Source organism: Dermacentor silvarum, chromosome 9 (assembly GCF_013339745.2).
Source record: "Dermacentor silvarum isolate Dsil-2018 chromosome 9, BIME_Dsil_1.4, whole genome shotgun sequence".
Lineage (NCBI taxonomy): Eukaryota > Metazoa > Arthropoda > Arachnida > Ixodida > Ixodidae > Dermacentor > Dermacentor silvarum.
In genome coordinates this window covers 133,722,505-133,743,189 of record NC_051162.1, presented here as the reverse complement: position 1 = coordinate 133,743,189, position 20,685 = coordinate 133,722,505, and the positions used below count along the sequence as shown (strand labels likewise).

General features: G+C 44.7%; 1 protein-coding gene across 1 annotated transcript; it reads right to left on the bottom strand.

Annotated features, from left to right (window-relative positions):
- Window positions 1-14,326: 14,326 nt before the first annotated feature.
- Window positions 14,327-17,773, bottom strand: LOC119464408 (SET and MYND domain-containing protein 4-like). Its single transcript, XM_037725360.2, has one exon. The coding sequence runs from the start codon at window positions 17,378-17,380 to the stop codon at window positions 15,062-15,064; it is 2,319 nt and encodes a 772-aa protein (XP_037581288.1). The 5' UTR covers window positions 17,381-17,773; the 3' UTR covers window positions 14,327-15,061.
- Between the last annotated feature and the right edge of the window lie 2,912 nt (window positions 17,774-20,685).

Here is a 20,685-nt window from a genome sequence, read left to right as displayed (position 1 = left end):
TTCCATAACTGTATTGTTTGTTGTGGAGCTTTAGAGAGAATCAATTTTCGCTATCCATTGCAGACACGCAGTTTATCGTTGCGCGTACTGCGTTTATGTAACATTGTTTTCGCCAGAGAGCTCTCAGCTGTCTTCGTATGAGCCTGAAGAAGAATCGACAATTCGCAACAACGAAACGCGAGGCCAGACCAAAACAGCCTTCCCATTCCGCGATGCGTCTTCTCCGCGCACCTGTGGCCGAATCGACGCGTTCGCATATGGCGATCTCGTGTCGAAACCAGTGCGAAGCAAACAGCTTGGACGGCGCGCGGGCTGTCTCAACAAATGCGCGTAACGTTCTCGAAGCCAGGCCTAGCGGTCACCCAATGAGAACAGCAATACAATGACATACTTCTTACGTATTGGAAACGTTGGCATCAAGTGCAGTATGTATATCGCCGGCTTTTCGGCAACGGTAAATTGCTAAAAATTCAAGAGGACTACAGATGAAGTGAAATCTCCATCATATGACATATCGACTAATTAAAGGTGAAAATGAGACATCCACTTAATCGTAGCAATTGCTACAAAGGAAACTCATACGAGTTCCTCGAAAGAAAAGCCTCGCAGTTGACGAAAAATTCGTGACCACCTCCTTTCTGGGGCAGCCGCTGTACCATCTGAGCTAACCAGGCGACTAGCAGATGGCAGGGCGAAGTCGAATTTATCAACAACTCGAAGCAAAGGCAAGTGTTTGACGTAATAGTTCAGTGGAAACCCGCTAGGTAGAGAGAAGTAATTAAAGGGGAAAATGAGACATTTGCCCAATCGTAGCAAATGGCTACAAAGGACATATAGACTGTAGAAAACAGCCTTATATATTGTTCACAGGCATTTCACGAATACTTTCTGGACAGTCACTTTAGATAAAAGTACAAAGAAAAAAAAGTGTTTTCTCATAGTTTTGCAAAAACCTAGGAAAATACATGAAACATTATCAAAGCAAACACAAAATCGCGCTTTAATAACTTACAAAACTAAGGCGACTAGAATATAAGGAAATAACAAGAAATAAACGATCATATAAATAACGCTAAAACTAGCCGTCTATTAACAATTCCACACTACGTCACCACCTCCTAGGAAAGCCTTCAGCGCAGTTAGCGCGCTGTGTTTTTCCTAGAGTGCAGTTGCACTGTTAGGCAAAAGCAAGAGGTTTATTGGGTGTGTCACGAAAACTGACTTCGAGCCGTATGGTGGGTGTCGTGTGCAGGTGAAGCCATTAGGAAACTCGTACAGTACTGCCAAGGGACGAAAGTGGGCGGTGTGCGCTGACATACCACTATGTACGAGTCAACGTGTGGAACTATACCAGGTAAACGGAAGTCGCGAATGCGGCACATCATCACTCATGACACGAATGAAAGCAAAAAACGATGTTCAGTGGCCGTAAGGCTTAATCCGAACTATACTTAGTCACGTCTGCTATAGCGGCTCAATTTTTCAACAAACACGGGCTGTGAAGTGGAATTCATGAGTGCTTTGCAAGAAAAAGGCGAGCACATTCGAGGCACCGCGTACAGAAATCCCCAGCGCTTGTGCGCCGTCCCTTCTTGTCTTAGTACGCCCTTCAGTTGAAAAAACCTTATGTCTTCGTCTCGGGCGCCTTCTCTTTTCTATATGGAAACGGAATTAAAGGGAAAAAAATAAACGAAAGCATGACGATGACTAACTGTTACGTGATATCACATTTTATCTATTCTATGTCAACTTTTCTGCGCAATGACAAGTTTACAAAAATTGGAGGACGCTTAAGCTTGGTCTTTAACAGTAGAAGGCGATAGCATTCAAAGATCCCTAGTGACTGCTTCTCACGCGTCCCGGCAACTGCAGCTTATGTAACCGCTTCAAGGTAGGTTAACAGCCCAAGGCCACCAGAGGAGACAGAAGAGAGAACAGAGCGCTGAACTTCCTGCTGCGCATGTGGATGCAGGCCAAGATTTAAAAAAGATATAGTATCGTCACGAAACACAGAGACCGTGTTACACAGGAGATAATCGAAGCGGGAGAAATTCTACGTTCAGTACCCCCTCTGTCGCTCTCACTGACAAGGAGATCAGACACCTCGGGCTATCACCACGTTGAATTTTGTGTGGTTTTGTCGTGGCGTTCTGCGCATGGTTGGTGTGCTATTGTACAACTGTATAAATAGCGATGCTTTCTGGAAATAAACTGTTGGAAGTTCAGCGCTCTGTTCTCTCTTCTGTCCCCTCTGGTGGCCTTGCGCTGTTAACCCGCCTTGAAGCATGTTTTACCAACAAGCCTAATCTTACACCCTTCTTATGTAACCGTTTACCGGGAAAAGCCGGCGGCGAACGCTATAGGCACGAAGGCGAACTTTCTGGCAGAAACGTGGACTCTTGCGTGGGCCGATCTTCTGTTATCGTTCAGCACTTTTAATCTTTCAGTCGGAGAAAAGAGAGATGGATATACGGAAGGCAGTCGCAGAAGATTTAACATAAAATTCATACGCTGTGGGTGTTTTGTTTCATGACATTTGTTTGTGGACTGTCATTCTCAAAATTCCGAGGAACAACTTTGTAAAGAATGTAAGACAATGTATGGGCAACTTTAGTGATAGAAGAAGATTTTCGGTGACACTGGGCCCATAAGTGCTTTTCTTGTCCCATTTAGCCCTCGTTCAACGTCCTTTTGCTTTGCTTGCTTGCATGCTTGCTTTCCAAACCCTCTATATTTTAACAACATTAATGTACACCGTCCGCTCTCACACGATATACTCCAAATAGGTAACCGTGATCTCGTTGCAAAATTAGAGCGAGAACGAAGCAAAGGCAGGTGAAGAATCTTTTAAAGTGGTTAAAGAAAAGCGCAGAAAGGCAGTACAATGCACTACCGATCCCGAAGACATCGAGACGAGGCAGTAATAAGAAACACGCTGCTACTATAAGGCGCCTTCGCTGCTCTCTCTCTTTTTCCGTCTGTCAGCAGCAGCAGCAGTGCTTCCGTCTGCTGCACGCCTGTCGTGAGCAGCAGCAGTTGCAGCAGTAGCGACCGCACTTACGTAAACACGGCGCCTTCGCCGCTGGCGCATCTGCGCGATTTCGTGCGCGCGTTCTCGTTACGTCGTGCTCGGTCCGAGCTCGACACCCGACGCAGTGTACGTGGGCGCAGCGTGCGTCACGACCGAGAGATGGCCGGCCGTCACGCCGACCCCTTCTCCGCTGCCGATTCCGAGCAGTCATTTGCTCAGCCCCTGTGTTTTATTCTTTGCGGTAGCAGACGTGCACTCCTTCGTCTGCACAAGGTTGTAGGTGTCTTTCCCGCGCCAGCAGACGACGCATTCCGAGAGACCGTTCCGTTTACATAAGCACTGCAGTGGACGTACTACGACAAATGGGGGGACCTATTTAGCGCGCAAACGATGCTAAATTAGGCCACAAGGCCTCGTACTATCCGCTCCGTCATGACGCTGGCTGTAGTTGTAGGCGATGCGTTTTGTAACGACGCTCACCTTCCACCCACCCATGTGTTGTTGATGTGCGCTTGTTTGTGCAGAAAGGCAAGAAAAGGGACTACGGGAGGCGCTTCTACACTGCGTGTCGGACATACGTTATTTCTGCCATCGCGCTGCTGGATTGTGAGCAGTCTTATAAATACGTGAACTATTTACAGCCTCCGTCATGGAGCACTCTTCCCGCGTGTTCTCTCCCGTGAAAGGTGCTGGAGGTTTCTATAGTTCGGGTGACTTGAAAGTGCAAGCTTAATGCGCCTTCCTTCCAAAGTGTTTGATCTAACAGCGTACGTTGGTTAAAGTTGAGCCGCTATATATGTATTCATTGTTCGGGTTAAGTCTGATGGGAACTGTACATACAGGGTGCTTCGAAATGCGATACTATCGAGCCAGACTAACAGACCGGGTGTTATAAGCAACTCCTTATTCACCAATTCAATATTTCTTGTTTCGGGCCAAATCAACTTTCGCGTGGCCCACTAAGTTTACAAAAATAGAAGATATTCAGAACATGACATGAGACAAGGAATTAAAATTATTTGAAGTACCAATTAATCGAGGTTCGTGAAAAAAATAGCGAGAACTGCGGAAATGGCATCCTTGCGAAAACTGAGTCGTTAAGTACATTACTCGTCTTACTTGTATATTCATTGCCTAATTTGTCTTGTCGTGTGCAGCGCGAAACAACAGAGACGAAAGGAACGAAAACACGGACACCGACGCAGCGTGTTTTCTTTTCTTCAAGATGCTTTACCAACTCGCCCAGCAAACTACCCTTCTGAAGCGCATAATTTAATTTGCTCAAAGCCCGTGTAGTGGCATTATTGTCATTGTCACTAGTGCATGCTGAAAATTTTTTGTTCTATTTTTTTTTTCGTTATTCTTGCTTGAGTAGAGTAATTGAGATGTCGGGACAGCTGGCCCTGAAGACCTTCCCATGCTTCTATATTTAAATTTAATATATATATATATATATATATATATATATATATATATATATATAAGTTTTTTCGCTCCATGGTATTATTTTCAGGTCGGCGATTAAGCCCAGCTAGCTTTGGTATTGTTGTTGTGATTTCTTGCGAAAATTAGCCACCGAACGGCTGGTTATCCCAATCATTGAAAATCAACTGCAGTGACTAAGGAATGTCAAAAATATAACAAAGGAATTAGCGGTCACCTTCGTATTCTTGAAAGAAAGTAGACAATCGCGTGAACGCTTTTCGCAGCGTGTCGCAATAGCGGACGTCTTCTGATCACGTGGCAACCGAATATCTGACGCTGGTGCTATAATTATAGCCGTATCGGCAGTTCCAACAGAACTAAACCGGAAAACAAGCGGCCCATGCAGTCGCGCACGACGTCGCTAATTGTGCGTAATTTCCTGCAAGACCACTTTTAGCTGGCACACACAAGATAGCAAGCTTCCTGCAGGCACTGTTGTTCCAGCAGAGTTGCAGCATATACGTCACAGGTCACACAAGATGGCTTTTCTTTTTAGCCGAGTTTCGCTACGTAGCGTATACAAGAAAATATAAAGGTACTTTTATTCAGGGCTAAATATTGCCACAGAGCATTGTAGAATACGGTATTGCTGCAATTATTTGTGGCAGTCTGTTTACAAAGCTTGCTGCTATTGGTGCGCATTGAGCTTGCGACCTTGTGACTGTTGCAAGTTCCACATATATGAACTTGTCGAGCGAGCGTGGACTTTCGGCTTTGTTGGTGAGACATACTCAGGAACGGTTCAATCGCTACACTTGATATCACTCGAGTTCACGGTTCTCCCAGGGCAGCGGGATAAATTCGGTTTTGTTCGTAAAACTCATTCATAAAGTTCCGCATCGTTTGCTTGCGTAACTTACTGCAAATGTCATAATTAGCCCCTTGTCATTGAAGTTTGCCTGCCCATAACGTACCCTTTATCTTCGCCATATATAAATAGAGTGTCGTGTTTAGTTCCCCGATGACATCGCGGAAACCAATAGGATCGTCCTATGACGCACGAATTATTAATAATTATTTGCAACGTTTCTAACTGGACCAAGAAAGTAAAAGTTTTTGCACACATTTCACTTACCACAACCCCCCTCCCCTTTCCACGAAATATAAACCTGTTGTAACATTCAGCTATGTCGGGACACTGGGAAGCATAGCTGGTAGCGGCCATACCACACGCTCAAACATTGAATAGGTTTTTTTTATCTGCCCCGCTCGTTAGGCACGCTCACAACACGCTAGAGTGCCTTGCATACGTAATTTATTGCGAAAGCCGCAATTACCGATCTATTTTGAACTTCACCTACAAATAACCCATCACCTTGTCCTTAGTCACCAACCATAAAGAAGCTGCCTCCTTCAGTTCAGTGAGGACACCAGGCGAACCTAATATATCACGCATGAAAAAGAAAGAAAAAAAAAGATAAGGGTTCAATAATTATTTGTAAAGCTTCTAAATAAGCAAGAAACGTTAAATCTACGAGACACATTGCACTTAAAGTGGTGCATGTTCCTTCAAATTATAAAATATCTGAAACGCAGAGTTCTCTGTGGACATTGGTAAACTCTATATATAGCTCATAACCGCAGCGCGTGATACCTTTTACAATTTTTAAAAAATCTGTATTTGATCAAAACGCATATTTACCAGCGCACATAAACTTGGCGTATTGTTACCCCTATTTTCGCAGAATTTGACCTCAGTTGTATTTATGCCAGCGCAGCCGTCTAAGTTTCACACCGCTCGTTAAACAGGCTAATAGCTCTATGGACCACTTGCACACCTATTTTACTGGAAAAGACACATTTAACCCACCAATTTGTAACATTGCCTAAGCATTACCCATACCATTACCCTAATTTTCTCCAGATATAAACAAGATGCCGCGTTTAGCTCACAGACACCGGAGAAACAAACTACGAATCTCGTATGATGCACGAAAACACACTGGAAAACGAGGGTTTAGGAATTATCTGCAACACTTTCATTTAACGCAGGAAAGGAAAAGTTTAGCAATACATTGCGCATAAAATTCTCCATATTTTCACGGAATTTCAAGTCCGTATCTCGTGCTGTTGTTTCAGGAGTCTGGGAAACATTTCGACTAGCGGCAGTATGGCACCCTGGAACGCTTCAATTTGTAATTTGCTACAAAGGCTTTAATGAACCTACACATAATAAACATTTACCACTCAGAACACTGCTTCGTGCTTCTAATAAATCTAAACACCGTGCCCCGCATAATTTACCGAGGATACTAGGGGAAAGCAACTAAATGCCGTGCATAGCGCATAAAAATTGGGAAAAAGCGAGTATATATTCAGTAACCGTTGTCAGAGCACATAAACAACCTACACAGTTTAAATTTGCGGTACACGTCCCCAAAAAGGGACCTTTATTTCTTCGATATATGAAATATCGGCTGTTCTTGCTCCTGACGAGAAACAAGCAATAGTGTAGCTCTTAATTAGGAACAGCCGGAAAATGAAACTGACAAAGTCAGAAGTGACACATGCCTTTAGAAAAAAAAAATCAAGTCAGCGTTCTATTGGTATTGAAATGGCTCTGCACGTTCGACAAAGGTTTTCACGAACGATAAGTCGCGATTACACAATGAAGTTCGACAGTTAGACCTGTAAGAGGCATGATTAGATTTTTGATGATTATAAGATACTGAGATTACAACGCTATGTAGGCTATCTCTGGACGGAGATTCGATAGTCCCAGCATTTAATAAATCAACTATTTCATGCCTGTAAGGCGCACCGGCCAATCGTTAGACGCGCGGCTGATCATAATACCTTACCCGGACCTCCATCTTGCCCGCAGATTAAGTATAGCAAGCCGATTGTGTTTTCAAATAACGGGGCATGAAGCAAGTAGCGAAAGTTGACATTTGTTGGGGCGGGAACTGCCCAGCGGCAGGCCCTCTCCGCAACGCGAGCGTGTATGGCGAATCCCGCGCTTCGTCCGCTGCAGCGCGCCCCGAGGAGGCACAAAAGACAATCATTGCTACCCAAGCAGTAGCATTGCTTACGTGGCCACTTTATTAAGAACGAAAATTGAGCTTCAGCTATAGTTGTGTTGGGCTTCCAAACGTGCAGCCGAAGGTGCCGCTTTCAATTGAACTCTGGGGTTTTACGTGCCAAAACCACGATATGATTATGAGACACACTGTAGTGGGGACTCCGGATTAATGTAAACCACCTGGGATTCTTTAGCGTGCACTACAACGCAAGCACACGGGCGTTTTTGCATTTCGCCTCCACCGAAATGCGGCCGCCGCGCCCGGGATTCGATCCCGCGATCTCGTGCTCAGCAGCGCAACGCCCTAGCTAACTGAGCCACCGTGGCGGGTCCGCAGCAGCTTGCGCTACAGTAATATTTACCGGGAAACGTATGCGGGGAGCGCTACGTACATCGCATTGTTATCAGGAGCCCCTTATCATTAATTATGCGGTTCGGATGCTTGTTTGGAGCTTGTTCTTTATTGAAACGTAAGATGTTCTGTATCAGTGTTGTATGCGTGATTCCAAAGAATGTGTGCACTGTTCGCTTTACTTTGCCGAGTGCCTCTGATTTGGGGACATGAGCCATTGATGGTGATACGCCCCGAAGAAATTCCGGGATCCTATATATAGCCGTAGACAGCTTCGCTGTAAAACGGCAGCAAGCTATCGGCCATCTCTGCACGGACATGAATGACCACTGCGACAACTACGAACGTCGATCACGGAGGCCCTGTGTTGCAACTATATGATTCCGCTTGCCAGCAATGAATACAGACAGCATCGACAGTTGCAGTAGACCGGCGTGATCCAGCATCGCAAAAAGAGCCACGTTTTCGTCGCCGGACGACACACTGCGCTATTCCAGTACACCACGACACTATAGGTCTGTCGCGAAGGTGTTTGCGCCATCTCAAGCTATGGTGCGTCCAGATGCCTGCACGTGCTCCGCAAAGGCGTTTGTCCGCGTGTTTCCCTTTTTTGACATCATTTTGGTGGTTTTCGGTTCCGCTGATATATATATATATATATATATATATATATATATATATAGCTCCTCATGCAGTAAAATAGCAGCTTTCCGTGGATATATATATATATATATATATATATATATATATATATATATATATATATATATATATATATATATACTGCAACGTTAGTGTTCTGTGGGTCCACGGAGCTGTGTAGCTCACTTCCCAGTCTACTCATATGTCCATCAGCAGTCCTTTCTGAAAAGCACCCATATGATATATATATATATATATATATCAGCGGAACCGAAAACCACCAAAATGATGTCAAAAAAGGGAAACACGCGGACAAACGCCTTTGCGGAGCACGTGCAGGCATCTGGACGCACCATAGCTTGAGATGGCGCAAACACCTTCGCGACAGACCTATAGTGTCGTGGTGTACTGGAATAGCGCAGTGTGTCGTCCGGGACGCATGGTATATTGTAGACAACACTTGCACCGGGACAAAGCATCCTTCGCGTTGACCAAGTGTGTTCGGCTATGTGCAAGCTGTGTTTTCGGAATGCGCGTGCGAGCGTTTTTGTCATCTGTGCCAAATAAGGGACCACTGCCGCTTCAATGCAATGCCACTGCAGTCAAGATGCCACTGGTGTTTACTGCAGTCACATTCTCGGACTGGAATTATATATATATATCCACGGAAAGCTGCTATTTTACTGCATGAGGAGCTATATATACTGCAACGTTAGTGTTCTGTGGGTCCACGGAGCTGTGTAGCTCACTTCCCAGTCTACTCATATGTCCATCAGCAGTCCTTTCTGAAAAGCACCCATAGTTTCACGACTGCGGCTACTTTTTTAGGCAGGATATGAAAAAAAAATGGAAAAAATGGGATATACGTATTTAGCTCTGATTCACGGGCTGTGCCATCGTAGAAGTGCTGGTTTTCTTTTCTTTTCTTTCTTTTTTTTTTTTTGTTATAGCATGTAGAAATGTTCGGTTACTGCAACTAGATTATTGCTCAACCATACTTTTCCATGGAAAACGCAATATCAGCATTATATATATGTAACTGCAGCGCGAGCTGACGCCGTGGTTTATCGTGCGCAGTTGTGAAACGCAATTCAAACGTCTCCACGGCGTCCACGACTATTTTATTGCAATCCCGTACTCCACAACAGGGTGTCAACCGAACCGGAACTGAACCGTTATTTTTCCGCCATCTTGGAACTAAACCCTAACCTATTGGAGGAACCCTTCCGAACCGGTTCGATTAACGGTTCAGAAGCTGTTATAGGGCACGTCAGAGGGGAACGCTGGAACAAGGCTGAACGGCTTCCCGCAGTTGATCGGCAAACAATTCCAACGACTCGAGCAAGACTCGATACTCGAAATAACCTCAGCTAAGTCCTGACACTCTTCATTTCCTGTTAATTTTTGTGCAACGAAGGCTGCCCTTTGTGCGATGCAAAATGCGAGCGCTTTGCGCGTGCTCGCACACATTGCTGCAGCCAAGGCACCAAAACAATTCCGGTTCCGTTTTAAACCCTTAAGAGGAAGCTTTAGCTCGGGCCCAACTACGATGCGGCCTCTTCAAATACACGTAATTAAAACGAATACAGGCTTTTCTGAGATAACCCCTGGACCGATTTTAATTAAATGTGCTGCATTTGATAGATAAAGTTAAGTTCTAGTGACTGTTGGAAGCGGAATTTCGATTTAGGGCCTGAATATTGTTTCATGAATTTTCAAAAATTCGAAAAGAATAGGCACGAAGGTCACAAATTAATAGCTCTGCATCGAGAACAGATATCGCAGTTCTGTATACGGCATCCCTTAGATCATTCAAAGCGGACAAATTCAATATGTCAAATTATATCTTACGTGAACTCGTTACGTTGTGTACAAGGGTTCTGCAAAGGCTGTATTTCCATATTGCTAAATTCTTTGAGATTCATGTGTAACATATTAATTTTGTCCGCTTTAGATGTACATTAGATGCAATTGACAGAATTGTGATATCGCTTTTCAAAGCCGAGTTACAGAGTTGTAAACTTGATAGTTTCGTTTTCTGAACATTTGCGATTTTTTCAAATATTTAATAAAGAATTGACAACATAAATAAAAAATTCAAAACCAACAGTCACTAGATTTTAAGTTTTTCTTTTAAGTGCAACAAACCTCGTCAAATTCAGTGTTGTGGTTGGCGAGAAAAACGAATTCTCCTTTTACATGTATTTATAGATAGGAGCACCCGTGCTAAAGCTTCCTCTTAAGGCCCAAGAAATATCGATCGGCCAGATTTATCAATTTTTGGAACCCAATGACATTTTCACAATGTAACCGTATTGGTAACTTTCATGAATTGTGCTTTACTATTTCAGCAGCTACAATGGTTGATTTATAAAGTACGCTGGGCCTTTATGGAAGAAAAACCGTACCTGAAGTTTACTAGCAAGCAAGAAAACTATTTTGTCGCAATAGAGGTAAAAACCATCATATGAGTTTTGAAAACAACCAAGCCCTCCTAGCATAAACAAAAGCCCCGTGTACTTTATGAAGTATACCTATATTCATTTTCTTGAAACGCTATCAAAGTCTACAGTATATGCAATGTCATGTTTTCATCATTTGCGGCATTCTTTCTTAAACCAACATATTTGAATCAGCTACCAGAAGCAAGTACTAAAAATTAAAGACAGGCTGTGCACGCAGCAGCTAGTGCTTGCTGTGTTCATTACTTCTCCAAGTTTCGCGATGAGTATATCAAGGACATCAATATAAACAGAAAACTACAATGTGGTCATCTTGGCAAGGCCCTTAATAGCAAAATGTTGCATACTAAGTAAAACACGATGTTGTAATTCCTTGGTTCATTTAACAGTGAAGACGTTGCTGTAGTTTAGAAAGTACAGGGCGCTAATGGGTTAATTTTGTACACGGTCGGCCGGACTGCAATTGTAACCCAACTATGCACAAGAAATCTACGTTGAAACTCCTGACGTTCTTTCCTGTTCTGCTTGGCGTCGCGTGTGACGTCACAATGCTTCATGTGACAGTGAAACAAAGAGGTAGGTAAAGCACCCGCTGAACCTACACAACAGGGCTCATATTCACAAAATCGAATAGTTCGTAATAGAAAACTACAGCCAATCCTGACGCTGGACATACTATTATCGAAAGCGGCCGGCCAATGACTGGCCGCCTTGCCAGTCATTCCTTTCCAAGTGGTTACGTCTTGCGAACTCACCGGCTGCAATTCGTAAATGGCACTATGTGCCGCAAAATAATAATTAAAAAGATAATTAGTTAGTTTTTGTTGTTTATTCAATTATTCAATTTGATTTCTTGGGCAAGTAATGTTCGCCTCTAGAGTAATCCAGCTCAACGACTAGAATTACGCTATCTGCCGCAGTCAATTTTTAAAAAATTCTGTATGGTATAAAACAAAAAACCTCATCGAGCGAGGTGCACTCAGGTATAAGGCAGCTTACAGGCGCGTCTAAATTGAACACATTGATCACTGTAGTCTCTGAAAATGAATCGCACTACGCTTGCGCGCCTCCGATCACAGTGTATATAATGTCTTACGTAATATAAAGACAACAGAGATACATCGGTTCGGGTCACGTAAACGTTTCGCTGAGATAAATTCGCGGGTGAGGTTGAAAACGTCTTTCTAAATAATTTTCATTCTCTTTATTCCGAACCGTTATGAACCCATTTGAACGGTTGAAGCTGTTATATTTTTGCTCCGGAGCTGAACCTGAACCTAAAAATATACAGAAGCCTGAACCTAAATCCGAACCGAACTCGAAAACTTCGGTTCGACACCCTGGTCTACATGCACTTTCGCATTCACAGCGCAACATAGCGGCGTTTCTTACGTCATGAGGACGCCGAGTTCTGGCAAAAAGAAAGAAAGGATGGCTATGTTAGTTGTGTAATTTAATGCCAACGCTGGGTTCAGCATCCCACAGAGGAATTATCCTTTCGGCCCTGGATGCGGTTCGCTGAAGAGCAACAGTTTGCGATTGTGCGCAAAAAGCTGAGAGCGAGTCGCACAAAGCAATGGCGGCGTGTTCCTACTTTCTCTTTTTTTTTCGAAATCCAGCGCCGGTGCAGTGACTCGGCTGATTTACGACCGGGCCCGTGAGAATGAGATCACAGACACAGGAAAGGCGAGCGGCCCTCCGCAACGAACGCGACGCCCCGCGTACGCGAGACGAGAGATCGACCGCGCGGTTCGTTCTTTGTCCGCACTCGCGCGCCGTTTCTTCGCGGCCCCGCCTGCGCGCGACCCACATATCGGCCCACAGTAACGAGGCCGCTCGGTAGGCTACGACGGCAACAACGCTCACCGCCGTCTGGACCCCGACCTGTGAGGCACACAACACGCGTTGTTTCTGATGTGTGCGAACCATACACACTCTCAATCTCGTTCTACGCAAGTTCCACTAAGTCGAACATATGTTTGCAAATCTGTTCCACTTCACTCACTCCGTGAAACCTAGTGGCACGAGATTGAGAGAGTAGGCGTGCGCTGAGCTTTCCTATAATGAGGGGGGGAGTATCTTGCAGCCTCCCCCCCATCATATGCTATCCGCCAAAGACAGGACATTCTGCGAGAAATGAAATACCGAAATACCACCTAAATCATATTTACAATTTAAAATTAAATAAATGAACATTAATATTAAAACCATGACTGTTATAAAAAAGTACACTTGCTTGAGGGCAGGGGTGGCTGCTACAACCCAACCTCTCCAGATATGCCTGGCTATACTCCTGCTTTCTGGTTACGATTACAATGGTGCAAATAAGAACCTGTGGCAGGATACGCCACTGGATTGCTTCCCGATTCATATTCCATAACAGGAACTAAAATTGAGTACTTGACTTTCCCCACGCAGGTTATGGGCCACCAGAAAGTTAAAACAGAAATTAAAACTTTTTTGCTTTATGTTCCCATCATTCTAGTGGCTGTTCATCAGCTAGGAGATTTCCACTGTGCTTGAGATGCCTTTCTTCCCCTTGTACAGCTGATTCCTCCAGCTTATTTCAATTCTACGGGAAGGTACCTGCCACAGTATGGTCTCAAATAAGCCTGGCACCAATCAAGCACCCTGTGAAAAAATCATTTTGTTTCTCACAAAATTTTTCATGCATTAATTCAATGATGGTTAGCTCGTGAATGTGTGTACCATGAAAGCTGGGCAAGTTTAACATTAACGCTAAGCATAGGTAGTTCGTTTTTGACGTTCTGTGCAACATATACTTCACGATCTGGCAACAGCCAAATGAGAGAATGGCAACATTATTGGCACATAACCAAGTGGCAATGAAAAATAAGCTTAAACAATGTTGACTCAAACACAAAGTCATTCAAAGCAATGTCTACTGCAAACTATGCACTTGTCTATTTTTCATGATCATTAACCACTGTACTGATGGCTGACACAGTTATTAGTGCCAGACCCCTTTCCTTTATTTGAAATGCTGACACCTTAACACAACTGAATACTCGCCCAGAGTATGTGCAGGGATAGTTTACTGAGAAGGCAACGATCATCAAGACCACTGCTGTGGCACTGTAGTTTCGTTTACAATGACTATGCCATACACAAAGGTGCACACTGTATCCACCACACAAGTAGAGATAATTGACCAGTTGCATTGCACTTCTCTCTGACATAATTGAAATGATGCCTAGCATGCAGATGAGGCATGCTTCCAGTAAAATTAATGCTTTATGAAGAGGCAAAAATTTGTCAGAGAGTTAAATTCTGCACATTGTAGCTATAATCCATGAACTGGAAATGAAAAACACAGGTATGAACATTACTTTATTGCCTTTCAGTTAATGAAATTCACGCTTCCCTGATGCTTTTAACAACCTTGCACACTACTTGCAAAGAGACAATCGTGCTAACACAGAAACCTAATGTGATTAAAATAACACCACACAGGACTCAGAGCCTTTGAAAAGCAAAGTATACTCAACTAAGGACACACAAGGAACAAGTGATGAGCTGATGCTCGTATGCGAGTCACAGTGAAAAACACTTGAAACACTCTGGTCAGCCCTATGTGATATCAGAAATAGCCTACAGGCGGCACTTCCAGTGCAGTTGCTCTGAGCAGCAGTTAAATGTACTGTACATCTGCAGAAACACGTCACACACTTGCCCAAGTTCCTACTCTAAAATGTAAAGCTCTCCTCAGTTAAAGCCAGAGTTTGAGTTGCTGCATAATTCCTCCTATAACAACGTGCTGTACCCAATGGCACAAATGCATTGAACATCTTTTTGTGCTACCCTGTATGACCTGTGCCTGAAATGCATCTTTTTTTCCTTCATTATTATCCATGCAATACATCCCAATTTGTATTGTATTGCTAAAAAAAATATCCTACCATACTCACATTCACCAGCTGGTAAAGAAAGAAAAAAATACAAGGACAGCTCCACACAAGAACCGGATTAACACAGAAGGTTTCGGTGGCAATGTGTTCATAGTGCTCTTGTCATACAACATAGGAATAAGCTTCTAACATGCAACCCTACGACACAGTCGCCAGCATTCTTCTTTTTGCTTGCAAGTCCCGTGTCGTGTGGTGTCTCCTTCCGTAATGGAGGATGTAAATAGTCATTGCTTCATCAATCACAGAATCTGCATTCTTTATAAGGTGCTCAATCTCTTCTGCTGAAGCTTCTTGGCGGATTGCCTGAGGCACAGCGTTGACAAGTATGTCGGACATCTTCTGAAGCTCGTTGGCCAGCTCGATGCTGTTCTCACCGTATATCTCCCGGATTGCATCAACAGCAGGACTGAGCACTTCACATGCTGATCGAAAGTCGCCAATAGCACAAAAGCATTTTGCCACCATATCCTTGGCTTCCAGAAGTTTCAAATTGTGTTTATACATCAGCTTCTCCCGTGCCTTCAAGCACTTGTTGAGGCGCTGCAGAGCTTCCAAGTGATTTCCCTTCTCAGCAAGTTGCACGCCTTGTACATAGAGATCGTGCATTCGAAATGCCTTCTGCTCCCGTGCAAGGCACTCTTGAGTGGTGCCACAGTCTAAGCAGGCCGCCTTCCCGCTATCGTCAGGCATGTTCAGTGGCCCACCACAGTATTCGCACTTCAAGGCCTGCAGGCGTTGTTCAGCATCCTCCCCAGCACTGCAAGCAGTGCAGTTGCAAGTAAAGAAATACTGCTCCTGCAGTGTCTGGCGCCGTTCTGCAAAGGACATCCTTTGATAGTGCGGACCATAGCAGTTCAAAACTTCCTCCCCAGCTGCAATATTCCTTACAGCTCTCACCACAAGAGTTGAGCCACAAGGAAAGTTTGAAATAATGTTGGGGTTGCAAGCATGGTTCATAAGGCTTGCACTTGGGTAGATGGCTGTGGCTATACGAACTTGCTCAGTTGTGACCACAACATCATCTTCCTGCATTGTTCTCGACTCCAGTGACGTGATGGCATGGGCATTGCACACAAGCTGCTGAATGTGGCGCAGCAACAGACCTCCCGCAAATGTTTTCAAAGCTGCCATACTGTGTTCCTTTATAGGCAGGCCAGGGTGATGACTTGACCCATTTCTTCCAGTGAGGCTCAGCACTGAAGCCTTTGAAGTTACTTCTTCGAGGCTAAAAAACTGGACCTGATCCAGCAGCATGTAGAGCAATGCTGCTGTCAGGGAGTACTGCAGCATGTCATCAGCGTACATCTTGTCATCATGTGTAACCAGCTCATATACAGCATTATAGTTAAATTCATTGACTTCATCCCCCGCAGAGAGAGCTCGAGAAAACTGGACAAGGTTGGCCAGACCTGTTACAAAAATAATCCTGATAGCCAAATGTGCAATCCCTACCGAGTACAAAAGGTTCAGATTACCGCACTCCAAATGATGATACTGACTCCAGGACTCCTTCGCACAGCTGAAAGAACAGTACCGCACCTGGTTGCACTGTGAGCACGGAACAGCGTTTTGGAGCCTTTTGTGGCAGTGATGGCAGTGGGTTTTTGTGTGGCCTGGCAGCAGAACCGAAGCATACGGCTTCTCGACGAAGATTGCATCTCCAGTCCGCAGCCCTCGGTTGGCCACCACGAAGCGTCCTTTCTCTGTACTGTACAGAATGTCCACGGCATTGGTGCAGTTGGGTACGGAATCGTGAACGCCGTGAACGACACTGGGCACCTGTGATTCGTCATCGGGGTCATCTTCGTCACTCGGGACAGGTGGTGTCTTGTTACCGGTACACGCTTGTTTGAACATATCGATTTCCTTCGCCTGCTGTGCGTGTTTTCGGCTGTCTAAACCCGCGCGCCGTAGCGCCTTACTGGCCAAGTCAAAATTTTCCAGCGCTTCTCTGGGCTTTCCGAGGCGAAGGTAGCACTGACCTTTCCGCAGATACAACTTGTAGCGCAGGTGGTTGGGATAACCGAGCTCGAAAGCGTAGCGGACATCGCACAAGGAGCGTTTGTACTTGCCCGCGTGAAAGTAGGCGGCGGACCGATTCGCGAATCCTAGGGCCATCTCTTCAGTGTGTCCTTCGGCGTCTGGAGTATCCGGAAAAGGAGCAGAGAGGATACTTTGCGTGTAAAACTCGGCTGCTTTCGCATACTGCTTGCGGTTGAAGCAGATGTTTCCCTCGCTTCGCAGTTCAGAGGCCTTCTCCCAGAACTTGCGGTGCTTCGACGAGCAGAGAACTGTCAACCAGTGCTTGATGCGCGGATGGGCCACTTCGTGGCGGAGGCAGAACCTGACTCGCTCTTCATTTGTTCCAAGCGCGCTGAAGACGGCAAAACCATTTCCCTGACGTACGCGTTCCGTGGTGCTGTCGAGAACGTCTTGCCAGGTTTCGATCTTGGACATTGTGACAGGCAGCTCCCAGTCGCTAACCTAAGCGAGTGAACGGAGAACAATACTCATAGTCCGCGAACAGCACTAGCGAGGTGCCTGACCAAGCGGGCAGACGGTTCAGTCTTGTGACACAGACTCGCCGCACACTCGCGAACGTCTCTCACAAATGCCCGCGGCAGGCGAGCAAGGCTGTCAGCGACACGCACCCGCGCACGTGACTCCTGCGTTAAACGTTGTCCGTTGTTTTGGTCGCAACAATTTCGGTGCGGCCTGTGAGTGCTCGAATTGAGTGCGTCCTTCAAATCGCAGACGGAACGGGCAACGCAACAGGTTTGACTCGCCACGCTCGCCACACGACACGAGAACACGAACAGTGGGACGACTTCCGCGTTTTGGATTGGCTACGGCTCTTTGCGGCTAAGGTCGGCTAGCAGCTTGGCTCGTTGCCAGACGGCCACTTTTCACGGCCGCTGATAGCGAGAATTCTTCTCCCTTGTTTTTCTCCCTCCCCGCGAATGCGCTCGTCAGGTTCAGACGGCATTGTTGCGCAACCAATTTCAAGTGGAGCCAATCTCAGCACTAACCGCTGCGTTTAAGTGCGACCTAAATATTCTTTCTGTGACGCTGTGAGGAAATTATAGCGACTTAGGCATTGTTAACGGGCTTTGTGTTGTTCAGCGACTGCGGGCTCAGGAACGAGACGCGTTAACACAGAGTTGCAGGCAGTCGGCCGACTTGTTACTCAATATGAAATCTTGATTGCTTCAGCTTGGCCTCTGGAGGTAAAATTTTGTTATAATGAAGGAAAAAGAGTGCACTGATGTACAGCATAAGGTCTAATACGTACATTTGAACATCATTCTTGGGTTGTATTTCACTATGCCATGTCCTTCCCTAAATGGATCAGTGCACCGAGTCAAAAAGCAGTAGGTTCTTAGCTAGAAACAGCAGATCCTAACTCCAAGAGTGAATGTTCGGACTAGTTAGTTCGAGTCCAGACAAAACCACTGAGAGCATTTTTGGAACCAGTTCAAGCCAACTGAAAACCAGCAGGTTACTTGCTGGTTCCAGCAGCGTCCCAGGAGCAAACCAGTATACTGCTGTAACCAGTACTTAAAACTATATAAGCACTCTGTTGGAACCAGCAGCAAGCCTGCACGCAGCCTGTCAAGACCAACAGAAAACCAGTAATCACCCTGCTGGAACCAGCGCAACCAGCAGGTTACTTGCTGGTTCCATCAGAAACCAGTACAAACCAGCAGCTCCCGGCAGGAAACCAACAGGAAAATTTCACCTGGGGATCCCGATTATGATGGCATCTCTGTTATTATGCTACAATGTTTGGCGCATGACCTTGCAGGAGAGAAGCTCTAGCTCGGCCCCATGCAACTTCGACGCCGCCTATTCAAATGTAAAACGCAGAAATGCTTTTCTGAGATAACACATGGGCCGATTTTAATGAAATTTGGTACATTTGAGAGAAAAGATTTCATTTTAGTATCGTAAAACTATGAGCGGTTTAACGGCATGGGTGAAGAAAGACTTGACAGGACAGACGCTCAACACAGACAGGACAGAAGCGTCTGTCCTGTCAGTCTTTCTTCACCCCTGCCGTTAAACTGCTCATTCTTTTTTCTTGAAATGAAAATAAAATGAAAGAGATGTAGTCACCCTGTAATGGTGACGGCTACTCCTTTTCGCATAACTGAAGCAACAATATGAAAAATATAGGTAGTGAGAAAATGAAAAGAAACAACGTCATACTTTTACGGTTGTTACACCAACTGGCCCAGCAAACTACTATCATTAAATTTTAGTGACTGTTCGAAGCGGCATTTTTATTTATGGCTCCCATTTCTTTAACAAAAATTGTCGAAAATTTTAAGCTTGAAAAAAAAAAAGAATTGAAGGACGAAGTTCATAAATTCATAACTCCGCACCGAAAATAGATATTGCAGTTTTGTAAATTGCATCCGCCAAAATATCCAAAGCGGGCAAATTTCATATATTAATGTATGTATTACGTGAATTCGTTACAATGTTTACAAAGGTTTTGCAAAAGTCATACTCACATGTAGTGGTGTACTTAAGAGCCATGTCCATGTATAATGCATCAAATTTGTCCGCTTTAGGTGTGCTATTAGATTCAATTTACAGAATTGCGATATCGTCTTTCATTGCTGAGTTACAAAGTTGTTAACTTGATAGCTTCGTTTCCTGAAAATTTGTGATTTTCAACAATTTTCTTTAAACATTCACGGCTTAAATAAAGGATTTGCATAGCTAGACTTTAACGTTTTTTTTTTTAATGCAATAAATCTTATCAAATTTGGTGCAGTGGTTGCCGATAAAAACGATTTCTCCTTTTCCGCGTATTTATATAGGAGCCCCGAGCTAAACCTACCTCTTAATATTGTGAACACTTTCCCTGCAAAACAATGGCTTCCAAACAAGTGGAAGATGGAAGATAGCTAAAATTATCTTGCTTTCAAAGGACGCAGGGAAAAATCTATAGCTAGACTTGGATTAGACGGGGATCTAGACGGGGAAAATGTAGAAATCACGGCTTTCGCCGCGGCTGTTCGATTTGGAAAGCACACTTGTATTTGTAAAGCACCAGTGGTGCAGCCAGGGGGTGGCACACCGGGCACGTGCGCCCCCCCCCCCCCCCCCCCCTTGAAATTTATGTGTTAGTATGAGGCCTCTCCCCAGCGCCCTCTCTCCCTTCCTCCTAATTCCCGGGCAAGTTTACGCAGAGGTTCTAATTAGCAAAAGTAAAAGTTAACCTATAAGATAAATTCAACGTGTCAGTTCTTTTGAAGGTTGTGAGAACTGCAAGGTCAATTGATTCGCAAGAATCCTGTCAGACGCTAGATAGACCCTCGAATGACCATTTGCAAAGTTTTCTTTCACACGCGGTGGTGTCCACGAAAGCCTCTCAGAAAGATGAGAGATCGTCAATCGGCATTGACTATGAATAAGTATCATGGAGCTTTTATATCCGTATTCTCGGCTAGACTACCATTTTTGTGGCCATACATTCCTGGCCATTTGCCCAGTTCTATACACACAATTCTTAGCAATTCGTCGTGTATACAAATGTGGTCACCGACTGTCTCTCTGATTTTATGTCACTATAGAAATTGCAAATTGTCCAGTTCTGCATGTACTGGTCGCTACACTTTTTCATTCCTCCTTATGTTAAAAGAATTCGTTTTCTGTCGATTCCTGGGCACAATATAAGGGCCAGCGCAGATTGCAGACAGTTTGGCAAAAGTAGCGCTGAGTGGGCCCGTAGGTTTCTTTATACCGATCGG

Coding starts and splice junctions, on each gene's coding strand:
- LOC119464408 (XM_037725360.2), bottom strand. CDS start 17,380: ATGTCCAAGATCGAAACCTGGCAAGACGTTCTCGACAGCACCACGGAA.